This window comes from Megalopta genalis, chromosome 10 (genome assembly GCF_051020955.1).
Source record: "Megalopta genalis isolate 19385.01 chromosome 10, iyMegGena1_principal, whole genome shotgun sequence".
NCBI lineage: Eukaryota > Metazoa > Arthropoda > Insecta > Hymenoptera > Halictidae > Megalopta > Megalopta genalis.
Window position 1 is genome coordinate 12,351,696 of NC_135022.1, and position 18,038 is coordinate 12,369,733.

Here is an 18,038-nt window from a genome sequence, read left to right on the forward strand (position 1 = left end):
GTGTGAGTACGAGGTCTCGCACGCACGCGCGCCACACGCGCGCAACCATAGCCCGCTCGCTCCTTCATTCGGTCCGCTCGAGGTTCATTCATGCCGCGCGTCTCAACCGGCTAACCTCCTCTCCCGTCTCTCTCGCCCCCCACTTTCTCTATTTTCGCCCCACCAGCCGGCGATTTTCCTCGGATCGTCGCTGACGTCGTCCCGCCGAAAAACACTGCGACCCCGGTGCCTCGATCGCGGTCTTTTCTTTCGCGTCCCGTTTCAGTTTCGACGGACGAGACCCCATGTAACGCGGGCATCGAGACGATCTCGTGGCACTTTCGTGTCATCGCGGCCTCTGCAGGGACGGTAAACTGAAATAAATGAGCGGAAGCGACGAGAAACTTGATCGAGAACGTGTCCGAATGCCCTGCGGCGGGATCGCTCCTTTCCCTCGGACATTAACATCTTGCGTCGCGGTGCCGACCCTTCGATATGAATGAATGGTTTGGTAGCGCAGTGTGACGTAAGTCGCAGGTTTGCTCGTTGCGAGAAACGCGGAGCGTTGGCTGTGCGCTGGGAACGTACGCGTTGTTTACTGACCGAATTTATTGTTGAGACAATTTCGTGTCACGTTATTCATAGTAACTCTGTCATTTGTTTTGCTTAACTTTTTCATATTTTGCCATGTAATACACGTGGTAAAAATAAAAAATCTAATAAACTTATATCCTATACCATGCAATCAAATAAAATAGATCAAATAAAACAACAAAAGAAAAGAAAGGAAAACAAAAGAAATTAAAAGAAAAGAAAGGGAAAGAAAAGAAAATAGAAGATAGAAAAAAAAATAGAAGACAATAAAAGAAAATTAAGGAAAATCAAGGAAAATCAAGGAAAATAAAATAAAATTGAAAGAAAATAAAGGAAAATATAGAAAAAGAAAAGAAAATAGAAGAAAATAAAGGAAAATAAATAAAAACAAAAGGAAATTAAAAGAAAATAAAGGAAAAGAGAGGAGAAGAAAATAAAATAAAATAAAAGAGAACAAAAGAGAATAAAAAGAATAAATTAAAGAAAAAAAATATATATATAGAATAGTATAAAATATAATAAATTAGACTCGAATAACTTATATATTGGCACATATAGATCGCGTTTTAAGAGACGTGTCAAAACTCCCGAAAATTTCACTTACGCCACTACGATTCTAACTCACTCGAGTGTGCGTCATCAATCTTTTACCGCTGATTAATCTGTAAAATAAATCTCGAGCTGCAAAGATCACGGGTTCCTCGGGTTCCTCTCTGGGAGACGTTCGAGACGCGAATAACGTTCTAACTGCGAAGAAAATCGCGAAGCAAAGGGTCGCAGAAGTACGACGGTTTCTACGGTTTTACGGAGGAGCGTGGATTCGAGAATAGGAGCAGTTTTATTAACGGCACGGGTCACGCTCGGGCGACGCGTACCTTTTCCAGCAGCGTGGCCAGCGGATTACGCAACGAACGTTATTTCGCGTCCCGGCGGACCGTTTTCCCAAGAGACCGGCCCGATAGAGATCGTTGGAAGAAGTTTCATTCAGGTTTCCGAGCGGAGCGCGCACGGAAGTGGCCGCGTAATATCACGCAGCCCCGTTTCAGCGGGAATAATCGACGAGAACACGTAGCATTCGGCGGAGAGGCAGCGAGACGTAATTACGTGCAACGCTCGAACGCAAACACTATTTAACAACGTCGGTAATTCCTGGTCTGTCCCTACTCTCCTCCGTCTCTCTCTCTCTCTCTCTCTCTCTCTCTTATTCTATCTATCTCGCTCTCTCTCTCTCTCCCTCTCTCTATCTCTCTGTTATTATATCTATCTGTCTATCTCGCTCTCTCTCTCTCTTTCTCTCTCTCCCCATCTCTCTCTCATTCTATCTATCTGTCTATCTCGCTCTCTCTCTCTCATTCTATCTATTTGACTATCTCGCTCTCTCTCTCTCTCTCTCCCTATCTCTCTCTCATTCTATCTATTTGGCTATCTCGCTCTCTCTCTCTCCCTATCTCTCTCTCATTCTATCTATCTGTCTATCTCGCTCTCTCTCTCTCTCTCTCTCTCTCATTCTACCTATCCGTCTATCTCGCTCTCTCTATCTCTCTCTGCTTCCTTCTCTTCCTCTCCCTGTCGCAGTTCCTCCCACTCCCTAGCTGGCGGCGTTGAAATGCGCCGGAGCCGAGGATGCTGCCGGCCGAGTGTGATTAATGTGGAACTTCTTGCTCCCAGGCAAGGCTAGAAATTTCTTACGGGACGCATTTCCGGCAGACCGGAGGACCATTCATAAACTCGCATCGATAGCGCCTGCTGGCTGCTTGGCAGCCTCTAAAGCAGCTTCCCGGCCATCTCCCGCGCCGAGGGACACGCGCGATCCGATCGCGATATCGATCCTCCGGCTACCGACCTATTCGCTGCGCGAAAATCGATCGCCAGATCGCTGCCAGACGGCTCAAGAATTTATCGAGCGCGCGCACGGATCGCGCTCCGCGGGCTACGAATTGGCTCCGACTTCGAACGGAGTTCGAGCTCGTTATTTTCATTCGTTTCGTTCATTTATTCGCGGGAGAAACCATTTGTGCCACGGGAGAAGGTAATACGAAGGTTAACGCGAAATAAAACATTATCGCTCGCGAGCATTGGAAAAAATGATTCTTTGCACGATACGGTGCAACGGATAGTTTTAGGCTTCCCAGAGATTGTTCTATCGTATTTGTTTTTTTTTTGTGTGCGCCGATTTAGCACGATTGTTCATTCTATTCACAATCGTACGACGGGACACCGGGTCCTTTTGGACCCAGTGTATAAATATTGTTCTATCAATATCTAGTTTCATTTAATAAAAACTTGCTCACGTTGTATTCAAAAATGTATAAAATGTGCCTTAAAACAATATTGGGAAGGAAGATTAACGAATAAAATATAATAATAAATGGTAATAATAACAATAAATGATCCACATCATACATACTCTGTTACATATTTTTCAAAAAGATCCGTCGTTCGAGTTTTCATCAAATATTGAGATTCGTACGTTGCGCGATGGTTCGCAGAATAAAATAGTGCGCGATTCCTGAAATATTCTGATTTCGCATACGAGAAGAACGTTCGCATAATTATTACCGAAGATGAAATACGACCTCGGATTGCTTTATGCACAATCAAAATATCGGCAATTCTCCTTCTATTAGGTGTGCGAAATTATTCGACCGAATGTGTGTAAGAAGCAGGTCTCGTTTAGGAACGGCGAGAGCAGCGTGGCGATCGAAGTTGAAACGTGGATGCAAAGACGCGTAAAATCTGCCGCATTTGCATAGATAAAGGACGATTTCGCCGGGTCGACGTCCGTGGAAAGTTTCCGCGAAGGAGGCGTGTCGTTATCGCGTAGACCATCCAATTAACGATCCGCAACGGTCTTCTCCCGCAAGAAAATGCGATCGAGCGGATTAAAAAGCGACCTCGCCGATCGAGGCAGGCCGACGATTATCGTCGCAATTACATTTTACTGCGTCCCACAAAGTTACGCTCGCATCCGAATCCACGGTTCGAAACTCCGGAGCATCGCGCGCGGTTTATTCTAACAACCGGTTGCACGGCGCTCGGATCGATAAATTAAACGGGAAGTTTGTCCGGGCTGAATCCTGCTTCCTAATCGCGGGCAACAGGTGCGACTCGCTCCGTCGACGATAAATTCTGTGGCTCCAACGGAGAAACGCCGCCCCGCGAGTCGCGTCTTTCCACTTCCGAGATATCGCCGCTTGTATTGAGTTGGCAACTAAGTAATTGCCGATTTCACAGTTGTAGATGTCTCTCACTCCCATTTCTATGATATCCGTAAATGTTATATTATAAAATTATTATTATTATTATTATTATTATTATATTATATATAATCATATATATAATATATAATATATAATCCGTCAAAATTGAAAGCCGTAGGTGCCAAATATTGGGTTGGCAACTAAGTCATTGCCGATTTCTCTCAGTTAAAATATTATTATAAAATTATTATTATTATTATTATTACAATATATAATCATATATATAATATATAATATATAATCCGCCAAAATTGAAAGCCGTAGGTGCCAAATATTGGGTTGGCAACTAAGTCATTGCCGATTTCAGTTAAAATATTATTATAAAATTATTATTATTATTATTATTACAATATATAATCATATATATAATATATAATACATAATCCGTAAAAATTGAAAGCCGTAGGTGCCAAATATTGCGTTGGCAACTAAGTAATTGCCAATTTCAGTTATAGATGTCTCTCACTCCCATTTCTATGATATCCGTAAATGTTATATTATAAAATTATTATTATTATTATTATTATTATTATTATGTTATTTTTTATTATCCGTGAATGTTAGCAACTGGACAAATTGAATGCAGCGGTCAAGGAAAAGCGACCAGAATTGGTCGATCGTAAAGGTGTCATTTTCCAGCAGGACAATGCTAGGCCGCACGCGTCTTTGTCCACTCGGCAAAAATTGATGGATATTGCTTGGGGATTGTTGTTACACCCACCATATAGCTCTGATCTCGCGCCATCGGATTACCACTTATTTCGATCCCTGGACAACTCCCTTCGTGGTAAAACTTTTAACGACGATGACGCTGTAAAATCTCACTTAACTCAGTTTTCGGCCGAAAAGGATCAGACTTTCTACGAGCGTGGAATTTTCAAGCTGCCAGAGAGACGGCAAAAGGTCATCGAACAAAATGGAAAATACATTACAGATTGAACTTCGTTCCAAGTAAAAACAAAATTTTTTATTTCATTGAACAAATCGGCAATTACTTAGTTGCCAACCCAATAGTTCTGAAACACGCTTCGTATTTTAGTGGCCATTTAAATTGCATCACTTCTTTTCAGTCTATAGAATCCGTTTTCGATCAATGCATTCACGTTTTCAAGTCGTTCGAAATCGTGACACACGGCCACAGAATTCGCGGCTCTGTGGAGAGCGTACGATAAGGTTTCCTCCACCACAAGTCGAGAATTTGGCCGGCGCAGTACGTCACAGCGTCGAGATATGAGCCGTTCATTTTGAAAGTGGCATAAGTCACTTTTTCAAAAAAATCGAGTTAATGGTAACACTAATTACAATTGAACAGTATCTTTTCATTTAAAAAAAAAAAAAAAAAAGTAGTGACTTATGCCACTTTCAAAATAAACGGCTCGTATACACGGCGGCTTATATGCTCGATTTGTCTCGTAGTTGCTCGACTTTTCCGACGGTGTATTATTAAACGAGCAGCGACAGGTTGAACTGATTTCTTTTATCTCCCGATCGAACTGGTTCTATGTTTACAGTATCGGCCGTGGGAACGAATTCGACCGCGATACAACTTTGCTACCCACGCGGAATTTCTTCGAGACCGATCGCGATACAGAAATCGCGATTAAAAACGAGCGGCTACTTGTCGCTCGACTTTGCAAATATCTAACGAAAACCACGAGCTCCGAGGGCCTGGCGTGTCTTGCACGGCCTCCGTTGGGCACGAAGCAGCCCTTCAGAGGTTTTGAAATTACCTGGTTCGTCTATATTCCCTCGTTACACACCTCGTCAACCCCTTTTCTTTCCTCCTTCTTCTAGGTTTCCTTAGATCTATCCTTATTTTCCACTATTGCTATTATTATTTCAGTTTTGAATTTTATTTTATTGTATTCATATTAATGTTCTTCTTGCTCCTTGCTCTCTCTTATTATCTTTATTTTTGTTTCTTCTGTATTTAATTTAATTTATTTTTATATGCGGTTAAAAATCCATTTTTATAATAAGGAAAAAACATATATTGTATTAAGACTGACAGAGAGGTTTAGGTAAATAATTTATGTTAACTCATTTTGCATTTGGGATATTGGCTGCGAATACAGCAATGTCTCCCTTACTGACGCTCAGATTGTCCACAAGAATGGACAATTTTGGAAGAGGAGATACGATTGTTCGAGCCTTGTGACTCGTTTTTTATGGTTATCGATTGTTAACAACTATAAAAACAAGCTACAAAGCTCGAATAATCGTATCTCCACTTCCCAAATTTTCCATTTTTGTGCACAATCTGAGCGTCAATTAGGGAGACATTACCGTATGTCCATTTTATCGCTGTTGCCATTGACAAGTTTAAAACGTTATGTTATAAATATTATATTAAAATATATCAAAATATTATATCAAAATATTGTATTCTAAAATAAATATTATATTCTCCTAACTCTTTTATAATTACTAAACTACGGATTTTATGAGTTTACACCAAAATGGAAAAGTTGCAATTTAAAATAGTAAAAACATAAAAAGAACCTAAAAATATTAACGCATTATTTTGAGTGCGTTAAAATGATTAAACTTTCTACTTAGTTTATACACCTTGCAACCGATGCGGACGATTCTTATTTTGCGGAAGAATCCGCAGTCTAACAATTGCACTCGCAAAATCGCGTTCACGTCGCCTGTGTTACAAAGGCTCGCCTCGCGTATGCGTACAAATAAATTATGTTTTATTGCAATTATAAAGTTCCCCGCGGAAATAGCCGCGGCGAGTTCTGGCGAGTTCCGGCGGGCTCCCCGAGAAGGCCGCGTGTAAGAGTACCTGGTCCGGAGCATGGCGCGGATATATTATTCGCCCGCGGACGACCGAGAACCCGGAAGGCAGCGCGCGAGAAAATCGTAACCGTCGATCAAGAGCCGTGGATATTAATAAAGGCGGAAGGACGAGGAGCGGGGAGGGAGTGGGAGCGAGAAAGAGCGGAAGAGAAGCAACAAGAAAGGAGCGACAGCTAGCCTGGCTGGCTTCTCTTTGGAGAAACATCGGGATTACCGGGAATAATAAGTCGAGAGGTGTGCGAACAGGGTAGAAACGACACCGGATGATAAAGGAGGACAAGGCGGAAGGTGCGAGAGATTCGCGGGAGGAACGTGGGCTTGGATAGGCAAACGAGAGAGGAGAGAGATAGGAAAGAGATGATAGAGAGAGAAGAGAAGAGACATAGTACAGAGAAGGGAGGTGATAGAGAGAAGAGAAGCGATTGGAGATGAAAGAGACAGAAGGGAGATGCTAGAGAAAAGAGAGATGATAAAGGGAAGAGAAAGACAGAAGGGAGATGATAGAGAGAAGAGATAACAGGGAGATAGAAAAGAGATGATAGAGAGAAAAGAGAAGAGTCATAGTAGGAGAGAACGGCGGTGATAGAGAGAAGAGAGGCGATTGGGAGATGAAAGAGACAGAAGGGAGATGCTAGAGAAAAGAGAGATGATAAAGGGAAGAGAAAGACAGAAGGGAGATGATAGAGAGAAGAGATAACAGAGAGATAGAAGAGAGATGATAGAGAGAAAAGAGAAGAGTCATAGTAGGAGAGAACGGCGGTGATAGAGAGAAGAGAAGCGATTGGGAGATGAAAGAGACAGAAGGGAGATGCTAGAGAAAAGAAAGATGATAAAGGGAAGAGAAAGACAGAAGGGAGATGATAAAAAGAAGAGATAAACAGGGAGATAGAAAAGAGATGATAGAGAGAAAAAAGAGAACAGGGGGGCAGAGGAGAGATGATAGAGAAGAAGAAAGTGGAGGGAGACAGAACGGAGATAGGGAGAGAAAAGGAAAGAGAAATCATAGAGATAAGAGAAACGGAATTGAGATGATAGAGAGACGAGAGCGGAGGAAGACAAAAGAGAGATCATAGAGAAAAGAGGGACAGAATTGAGGTGATGGAGAAAAGAGAGTGGAGAGGGGCAGAAGAGTGATGATAGAGAAAAGAGATGAAGAGAGAAGAGAGAACAGAGAGACAGAAGAGAGATGATAAAGAGAGGAGAGAAAAGAGAAATCGTAGAGAAAAGAGAAATAGAATTGAGATGATAGAGAGAAGAGAGAGATGATCATAGAGAAAAGAAGAACAGAATTGAGGTGATAGAGAAAAAAGAGTGGAGAGTGGCAAAAGAGAGATGATAGAGAAAGGAGAAAACAGAGAAACAGAAGAGAGATGATAGAGAGAGAAGAGGAAAGGAGAAATCATAGAGAAAAGAAGAACAGAATTGAGGTGATACAGAGAGAAACAGAAGAGAGATGATAGAGAGAGAAGAGGAAAGGAGAAATCATAGAGAAAAGAGAAACAGAATTAAGATGATAGAGAGAAGAGGGATGATAGAGTAAAGAGAAACAGAATTGAGATGATAGAGAGAAGAGAGATGATCATAGAGAAAAGAAGAACAGAATTGAGGTGATAGAGAAAAGAGAAACAGAATTGAGATGATAGAGAGAAGACAGATGATCATAGAGAAAAGAAGAACAGAATTGAGGTGATAGAGAAAAGAGAGTGGAGAGAGGCAAAAGAGAGACGTTAGAGAAAAGAGAGAACAGAGAAACAGAATTGAGATGATAGAGAGAGAAGAGGAAAAGAGGAAAAAAGAAATCATAGAGAAAAGAGAAACAGAATTGAGATGATAGAGAGAAGAGGAATGATAGAGAAAAGAGAAACAGAATTGAGATGATAGAGAGAAGAGAGACGATAGAGAGAGGACGATCGCGAGGAGGAAGGAAGCTTCGCGTGCCACCAGCCTTGTCCGGCCAACACCTATGGTGATCGAGAGAAAGGGGAAAGAAACAGAGAGACAGCATGAGAACGAGAGAGAGAGAGAGAGAGAGAGAAAGATTCTGTGCTCGGATGGAAGCGCTGATACAGAGCAGAAGCTGCTGCCGTTGCTGCCGCTCGGTGCTGTACGCCTCGCCGAAGGCTGGGCAGGTTTTTGCCCCGTTTTTTACGCCGTTTATTATAACTAGGAAGCTGCTGTCGGACAAGATACGCTCGGCTCCGCTCGCCCCACGATCCCTCGCAACAGTTATTCCAGATTTTCGGCGGGCTACCCGTCCAGGTGTTCCTCCAGCATCTCGCGACCCTCGCAATGAACATCGTCCGAGTATGGTTGCTCGTCTAGCTCAACGAAGTCGATGTTCGGAGATGGCACTTGACGCCTCGTTGATACGTTTCTGCCATTTTCAAGGACATCTGCCTATTGCCTTTAATTTAATTTAATTTATTTACATGTACTCTCTCTCTCTTTCTCTTCCTCTCTTTCTTGTTAAGTACCTAACCCATTTTTACAATGCAGAACGAAATCATGTCATATTAAGACCGATAGAGAATCAGCGAATCAGGAGATTAGGTGGTGAGCTGTCTATGTCTATTTTTACAATGCAGAACGAAATCATGGCATATTAAGACCGATAGAGAATCAGCGAATCAGGAGATTAGGTGAGCTGTCTGTGTCTATTTTTACAATGCAGAACGAAATCATGGCATATTAAGACCGATAGAGAATCAGCGAATCAGGAGATTAGGTGAGCTGTCTATGCAGGCCTAATAAGCAGAATTTGCATTCTCTTCGTTTAGAAAGCGAGTCTACAATCTATGAGCGACTTTGTACTTCAGTATCGATTTTATTATTTTGTACGATTGTGCAACTTGTAATTGCATTACATTTCCTTCTACTCCTGTAAACTTCGTTCTTTATCGCAGCAGAACGGATGTCTTTCTACGCTGTGCACCTAATGGGTTCTTTGCTCGTACAATGAATAAATAATTTACCCAAGCTTGTAACCAATACGGGCGTCCGTTATTTCGCGTTGGAAGTTTATTCAAGTTTACTTTTCTTTAAGTTTATGTTTATTTTGTTTCAAGCTTATACTTGGTTCCCAAGTTTTTAGTCGCTTCAAAGATATATTTTATATATCTTTTATATCTGTTTACAGATACAAATTTCGTACTAATTGTGTACGATGGAACGAGCAAGCAGATTCGATTGAATGAAATTAAATCTTAAAAAACATAAGTAAATAAATAAATAAATAAATAAATGGTCTCTAGAAGAGCGAATACGATCGCTTCAACATCGAGAAACGAACGGGACATCGAACGACGTCCCGAATCGATATGGTAAAACGGATGCGGCGATTGAGGATGTTCATTCGACGGGATGCTATCGAGGCGGTGAGTTTAACGCAGGATGAAGTCGGTGCTCGAGGATTCGCAATTGATTCGCATAGGTGGCGGCCGACGCGTTCTCCTCGTTGGTCTGTTTCTGGCGTTTTCGCGGGGGGAAATAGGTAATAATTCTAGGGGGGGAGGGAATGGAAGCCAAAAAGAGGACGCTAAGAGAAGGAAACGAGGAGGAACGACGGAAGACGCCTCCTAGCGAGAACAGCTATCGCGTTACGAACCCGTGAAAAAAGGGAGACGAGTGTTTGAAAGAGGCGCGCGACCGTGAGCGGAGCGTGTAGTTAACGGAGGCGGGATGGATAGCGTGAGAACGCATAAACTTATAAGGCACGAAAGAGAGACCGAGGACGACGGGAGGATACGGAGGCAAAGGAGGCGAACGGAGCAATGGGAGACGGAGGAGGGTGGAGAGGAGGGAGAGGCGGGCTGGCCGGCTCCTTTCCTCGCCGGTGGAAACTGCTCCTTAGGAGAGCCGTAGGATAGCCTATCCGTAACACGTCGCTTCCTCTCCCGGGGAGCCTTTATACCTATCTTTTTCGCTCATTTACCTCGCGTTTTTGGTTTTGCTCATTTTCTACCCGCGATCGGCCTTTTCCCGAAGAGCTGCCAGCTGCCTCGCCGGGAACAGAAGTCATTTCGGAATTTTAGAGCATCTCCGCAACCGGGAATCGAACGGCCTTCCTCTCGATCTTTTGCACGGGTATCTTCGCGAGAAAGCATTGTTGCACTCTTCGTTGTCAACAGCGATCGCTGATCTGCCGATTCTTTTTAACCGTCGTCACTCCAACCGACGGTAATGCTGACCGAGCTTAACCCTTTGCGATTCGATATCGTCCGCACGGCTAAATTATTAATCGTTTGCACTCGAGCGGCGACTCCGACGCTAAAAATTGTTGCGCTATTTTCACAAGACTTTTTATCGCGTTATTAAATTTGTCCGTATTCGATAAATCGTCGAATTTGTATCAAGTGAAGACAATCGCAAGAAATGGAGATACATGCTGTGGGTTGAAAGAAATTTCTTCATTTTGGAGTTAAAGGAGCCTCGAGTGCAAAGGGTTAACCCATTGAGCTCGAAGTAACTTTAACTGGAAATCCAAAATATAAATATATAGTAATAATAATATAACACGGCGCGTTTTATGCATGTGAAATCGAGTATTGTGACTCGTTTTAATAGTTATTAAACTGTGACACTTTTAATAGTTCTTCAAATATAAGCGAATACGATGATGCAGAAATTATTTTCGGAGCTGCTGTAACAATTTTTGTGGTGCCTTCGGGTCACGCCATTCGAGTGAAATCTTTTACAATTCTAATATAATTTCACAGCAGCATAATGTTTCTTTTCTATTTCAATTCTACTTTTGGTATACTATGATAAAATATGCATGTACGTATTAGCATACATTGGTGGGAATATCAGAAAAACCTTCGGAGCGCAAAGGGTTAAGCCAGCATTGCAGCGTTCCATAAAATTGCTGAAGTGATAAGGGTTAAGGTCGAACTAATTAACCTACTCTTTTACGTGCTAGCGATTTGTAAGCGTTAATATAATACCTCTCTCTTCAACTACAGCTATATTCTTATAAACTTCGGCGCTATTACCATTTTGACCAATAATGTCTGCGAAGCAATCGATCTATTCGACGATTCATTAGATCGCACCTGTGCAATAATCTATGTGAACTAACGGGCTCTCCGCGCGGTTCGCGGATAAAATAAATAAAGCCGTGAATTTGCATGAATTTTCGAAGTCCGCAGAGAGGGATCGGAAGCCACGGTGAAACGGGGAACGCTCCGGGACTGGTTTCTAGAAGCGGAAACGGAACGAGCTGTGTAATTTCGAGGCCGGGCTCGGTTACGGTCGAGTCCGGACCGTCCGATTAATTAAAAGAAGGAGCCACGGACAAAAGCGGGGCTGGTTCGTCAGCCAGAAAGTTCGGCCCGGCCAGAAATCACGGTCCCCACGAAATCGTGCAGAAAACCGGAGCGGAAGCATTAACGAGAAGAAGTCACGGTTACGTGGCCGTGGGCCATGCGCTCTCGCGCTCGGGGTTACCGGAAGTCGAGTGACCGTAGCGGGGCAGGTGAGCTGCTCGATCCCTCGATCCTCCTCCCATGTCTCTCTCTCTCTCTCTCTCTCTCTCTCTCATTCTCTCATTCCATCTCTTTCCCTCTCTCTTACTCTCTCTTTCCCTCAATCCTCCTCCCATGTCTCTCTCTCTCTCTCTCTTCCTTCTGTCTCTCTCTTTCCCTCTCTCTTTCTCTCTCTCTTTTTCTCTTTCTTCTCTCTCTCTTTCTCTCTCTTTTTCTCTCTCTCTTTCCCTCTCTCTCTTCTCTCTCTTTCTCTCTCTCTCTTTCCCTCTCTTTCCCTCTCTCTTTCTCTCTCTCTCTTTCCCTCTCTCTTCTTCTCTCACTCTTCTCTCTCTTCCCTCTCTCTTCCCTCTCTCTTTCCCTCTCTCTCTTTCTCTCTCTCTCTCTCTCTTTCCCTCTCTCTCTCTCTCTCCCTCCTGTCCACTGGTTGTGTGCGCGCTGCGAAAGAAAGAAAAATGGAAGGAGAGCCCGTAAAGGAAGTGACGTCGCACCGCGAGCGAGCGAGCAGGCGAGCAAAGCGAGCGAGAAGCGAGACTCGTTCACGCTGCGACGGGAGAAGGTGGTGTGGTGCGCGCTCCACCTTCTATCACCTAGGAAAACAGGGCATAACTCTTTCCTGTGCCGCCGCTTCTCGCGTCCGACAATGGAGACTGCAGGCGGATCGATGGGATCCAGGCGAACCCGCCACCGTGCTCCACTTCGATCGAGATTTTACCGCAATATCGATCTATCCGCGCGCCGGCTTTCCCAATGGGCCATGTTGGGGATCCAATCGTGTGTACCCCGGCCAAATGCACGCGTATCTAAGAGGCCGCTGCGCGAGTGCAGCGACACGCATTTGCCTACGGAAAGATCCTCGATGCTCGGGCAAAGCGGACAGCCTCCTTCGCGGCCGCTTATCGGTCGCTGTTACGCTCTTTCGTATGTAGTCGTTACTTGGTGTAATTGGATATATTTTGTGGAAAATAGATTTATTTTCAAATTTATTTATTAAAGTAGAAAAGAAACGTTTGTAGAATCTGAGGATACTTTCGCATTGCTGTTAACTCGTTAGAACGATTATGAAGAGAAATAAATGTTTGCGTAGCTTTTGCACGTTCTAATTAACGAGGACAATTTTTATTTCGCATATAAATCTAGTTGTAACAGGCATGGTTATATTTTAATTAATTCACGGAATTGATTTATGGCCAGCTCAATTGTTTGTATAGAATTCTTGTTAGTGTAAATCAATTGGGCGATTGTAAATCAATCACCGAACTTTGTTTTCATACTTTCAGAATTTATATATAATATATAATTATTATAATAGTTATTTATATAATATTATTTACTACACCAAAGGGTCTGGGACCCGTATATGTAAATAAATTGTAAATACCGCTATACGATTATACCATTACAATTACACTGCGATTTTTGTGATTATAGAAATATAATAATAATTAATCGCGAAATAAAAATTGTCTGCGTCAATTGCAAGAAATAGAAACTTAGTAAAAAGTTCATTCCTTTTTTAACAATTTTATCAGATTGAAAACAATGCAACGGCATTTCTAAATTCTTCGTGTTCCTCTACTATTCGAAATTGAAACGTCTCGTTTCTACCATAAACGCATAAAATCCGCTGTCTAGTTATAACGAAGCACAGTAAATTCTCCCAAATTTTCCTTCAGCTTGTAAACAAAAATGGACCATTTGGGAATATTTAAAATTAATATTAATAATTTGGGAATATTCAAAATTAATATTAGTAATTTGGGAATATTTAAAATTAATATTAATAATTTGGGAATATTTAAAATTAATATTAATAATTTGGGAACATTTTAAATTAATATTAATAATTTAGGAATATTTAAAATTAATATTAATAATTTGGGAATATTTAAAATTAATAATTTAGGAATATTTAAAATTAATATTAATAATTTGGGAATATTTAAAATTAATATTAATAATTTGGGAATATTCAAAATTAATATTAATAATTTGGGAATATTTAAAATTAATATTAATAATTTGGGAATATTTAAAATTAATATTAATAATTTGGGAACATTTTAAATTAATATTAATAATTTAGGAATATTTAAAATTAATATTAATAATTTGGGAATATTTAAAATTAATATTAATAATTTGGGAATATTCAAAATTAATATTAATAATACTAATACTAAAAATACGCTACTCATTTTTATAGTCGCCGATAGTCAACGACTCTAAAAAACGAGACGCAAGGCTCGAATAATCGTATCTCCTCATTCCAAATTGTCCCTTTTCGTGCACAATCCGAGCGTCAATTAGGGAGAATTGACCGTATTCGGCGTACCACTGCACGTGCTAATCCGCACACATTCAGAATCGGACAGAGTCCACGATCGAGATATCTCCGGAAAGATCTCTTAGCCCGCGACGGCACAAGCGATCCCAGCGTAGTTTTCCGCGGGCGATTTTACTTATCGGCCAGGTGGCAAATTTGTTGGGAAAAAACGAAGTCGTTCCAGGTGGAAGAGCCCGGGGGCAGAGATCGCTTCGGGATTCTCGCGTAATCGCGGAACGCTCGCGAAACGGTCGCGCAACGTTCCGCGGGATCGCGGCGGGAGGTGTAACGCGTGAAATCACCGAAGGACGCTCGCGCTTTCTCGCGGAGACTCTTTCGGCGGGATTGTGCGAGGGACGGTCGCGCGAGCGCAGTCGAACGATTGTCCTAACGACAACGACAGTTTTCTCTCGCAACTCAGCCGATTATTGCGGCACATCGGAACGCGGTTCGTTGCGTGAAAGTCCACCGTCCGTCCGTCCGTCCGTCCGCTCGTTTGCCCGTGCTCGCGAGAGAGAATACAAACGCGAGCTGGAGAACGCGAGAGAGAATACAAGAGAGAGAGAGAGAGAGAGAGAGAGAGAGAGAGAGAGCGAACGAAAGAGAGAATACAAAAGCGAGCGAGAGAACGCGAGAGAGAACACGAGAGAGAATACAAGAGAGAGCGAGGGAACGCGAGAGAGAATATAAGAGAGAGAGAGAGAGAGAGAATATAAGAGAGAGCGAGAGAACGCAAGAGAGAATACAAGAGAGAGAGAGAGAGAGAGAGAACGCTGGAGAGAATACAAGAGAGAGCGAGAGGACGCGAGAGAGAATACAAGAGAGAGACAGAGAGGGCGAGAGAACACGAGAGAATATAAGAGAGAGAGCGAGAGAGAGTGTGAGAGAACGCGAGAGAGAACGCCGGAGAGAATAGAAGAGAGAACGAGAGAACGCGAGAGAGAATACGAGAGAGAGAGAGAACACGAGAGAATATAAGAGAGAGAGCGGGAGAGACAGAGTGTGAGAGAACGCGAGAGAGAACGCCGGAGAGAATAGAAGAGAGAGCGAGAGAACGCGAGAGAGAATACGAGAGAGAGAGAGAGAGAAAGCACGAGAGAATATAAGAGAGAGAGCGGGAGAGAGAGAGTGTGAGAAAACGCGAGAGAGAAAGCCGAAGAGAATACAAGAGAGAGCGAAAGAACGCAAGAGAGAAGACAAGAGAGAGAGAGAGAGAGAGAGGGAGAGGGAGAGAGGGAACTCGGGAGAGAACGCGAGAGAGAACGAAAGAGAATGAGCGACCGAGAGGGAGAACTGCGCGAAGAGGAGTCGTGGAACGAGGGGGAGGAGAAGGCGGAGGAGGAAAGGGAGGAGGCCGAGGGAGAGGAAGGGAGAGAAGAGGCGACAGTTTCCGGTCTCCCTGAACACTCGTTCGCTCCGTGGCCTCTATCCTCGTGTGCTCGCCGCGAGCATTTGGCAAGCCACTTTTCCAATGCCCTTTCCGATCGACCGACACTCCGTGATTAGCCTGTCTCGACGCGCTCGCTGTCGCTGCGACTGTCGCGGCGCACTCGCAGAGACCGTGCTTCCGAATTCGCACGAAATTTATCGCCGGTCGAATCGTCCGACAAAAATGTGTCCGATCCTGCCGAACCGTTCGATCGACTCGTTCCGAACGAAAATAAAAACCCCACCAAAGAAACAATTTTTTTTTTCTTTAACCCTCGGAGAGACTGCGATTACCGGACCATTTTGTTCCGGCGCACTTAAATCATAATAACGTTTAATCGATTCATACGCGTTCGGGTGAAGATCGATTTTTACGATAAAAACGAAAGCATAATTTATTTTAATTGGCGGGGAATCAGCGAATCCGGTGAACTGTTTATTACGAACAGATTTGAATCTAGTCGAATTGTGGTTGTAAACATGTCGATCTTATCGCTGTTGTTCTTAATGAATGTGCTAGGTCATTAAATATGAAATGCATCGATTTCATAGGAGAATTATACGCAGAGTGACCTTAATGACCTAATATGTGTCCTGTAAAACGCGTCGATCGAACCAAATCTCGACGAGAGTACTGTTAGACAATGTTGGGCGATGTTAATGGTTTTTTAATTACAGTGATCGCTGTTTCACGGAGGCAATTTTTCGACATTTGGAAGAATTTTAAGAAAGACAATCGTTGCAATGGGATACGTCGATATTATTCGAAAATATATAAATTTTTCATTATTTTTATATAAATTGAAGATTCGTTCGATGAAAGCACAATTTCGTCTAGCGAAGAAGAATTTAACCCTAAAACCCCTTCTAAAATAACTTCTCTGACTTATAGTATTTCCATTTTATAACAAAGTGCATTTTATAACAATCTTTCTTAAATAATTGTTTTAATTATTTTTTTATAACATAATAATTGTTTAAATCTAAACTTTGTTGATATAAAAATTATCTTGGAACGTGATGTAACGATTTTAGCGGTGCCTCAGAGTCACCACTCGAGTGCAAAGGGTTAATTCTACAATTGACGATTTATGATACATTTATTATAAATTGAATTTAACGCGTGATTCATGTACGAGTGACACTAATTTTTAACTAGGTTTTTGACATTCGTTTCTATTGTAATATATTGAGCAAATTGAATGTTACTAGAATTTGTACAGTACAAAATAATCTACATTTCCTACGGTAAATTTTCACTTGTTAGTTTCAGCACCATTAATTAAATGGCTTCGATATTGTGTCAATTATTCAAAGGTAATATTCTGCACTCGACGTGTTAATTTGATATAATTTTAATTCACCTTATATATATATATTATTATTTTACAATCAATATATATATATATATTGTAATATATAATATATATTTGTATATATGTTTATAATATATAACATATATTTGTTTATAATATATATTTAATATATTTCTCTAATAGAAAAATGTCTTGCTGACCAACCGTTGATGAACATGGTACATATGCATAAACGAATAAGCATCTGCATTTGTTGCAATAAAGCTACAGGGACACGCGATAGACAATAAGCGTAAAAAGTGGGTTTTGTCCAGTTAGTGGCTCGAATCGCGCGGGGGCCGCAGGTAGAACGCCGCGCGATGAATAATGCACAGAAGCGGATTATCCTCGAAACGAGTTCTCCGCTTAACTCCCACGCGCTCCGACTACCTTGAGACAGGTGTTCTATGCGTGCACCCGATAACCGATAAAGCTCGTTGCTCCGGCTATCGCCGCGAATACGAGAAACGTGTCACGGGACGCTCCCACAGCGCGCTTCTTCGCGGTTCGACTTCGGTCACCGAGAGCTTCCGGTTCTCGAACCGATCGATTTCGCAAGGAGAGAACGCGAAGCAGAGAGCGAGAGAGAGAGAGAGAGCGAGAGCGAGAGAGAGAGAGAGAGAGAGGCAGAAGAGAATTACGCAGGATGATCTCGCGGGTTTCGAAAGCGGAAAAGGGCGACGAGCCTGGCCCCGCTAAATGCCACGAGCAATTAAACCATTCTGTCGATTAATTACCGCCGATTGGATTCGACGAATCCGCATGATTGATCGACTTTATCGGCGCGCGACAAACGAGTCGACGCTTTGTC

At 42.4% G+C, this 18,038-nt stretch overlaps 2 protein-coding genes across 4 annotated transcripts in view; one reads left to right on the forward strand and one right to left on the reverse strand.

The window, feature by feature from the left end:
- pnt (ETS transcription factor pointed) overlaps positions 1–18,038 on the reverse strand; it is a 220,597-nt gene that overhangs the window by 85,016 nt on the left and 117,543 nt on the right. The gene's annotated exons all lie outside the window — the stretch shown is intronic.
- LOC143260129 (uncharacterized) lies at positions 479–8,037 on the forward strand. The gene is made up of 3 exons (XM_076524774.1): positions 479–505; positions 7,003–7,152; positions 7,779–8,037. Exons 1-3 carry the CDS (start codon positions 479–481, stop codon positions 7,902–7,904), a joined length of 303 nt encoding a protein of 100 aa, XP_076380889.1. The 3' UTR covers positions 7,905–8,037.

Excerpts from the sequence above, each read along its gene's own strand:
- LOC143260129 (XM_076524774.1), top strand. The coding sequence starts at position 479 with ATGAATGGTTTGGTAGCGCAGTGTGAC. Across the intron at positions 506-7,002 it reads GTTTGGTAGCGCAGTGTGAC|AGAGAGAAGAGAAGAGACAT; the intron begins GTAAGTCGCAGG and ends AAGAGATGATAG. Across the intron at positions 7,153-7,778 it reads GAGATGATAGAGAGAAGAGA|AGAAAAGAGATGAAGAGAGA; the intron begins TAACAGGGAGAT and ends GAGTGATGATAG.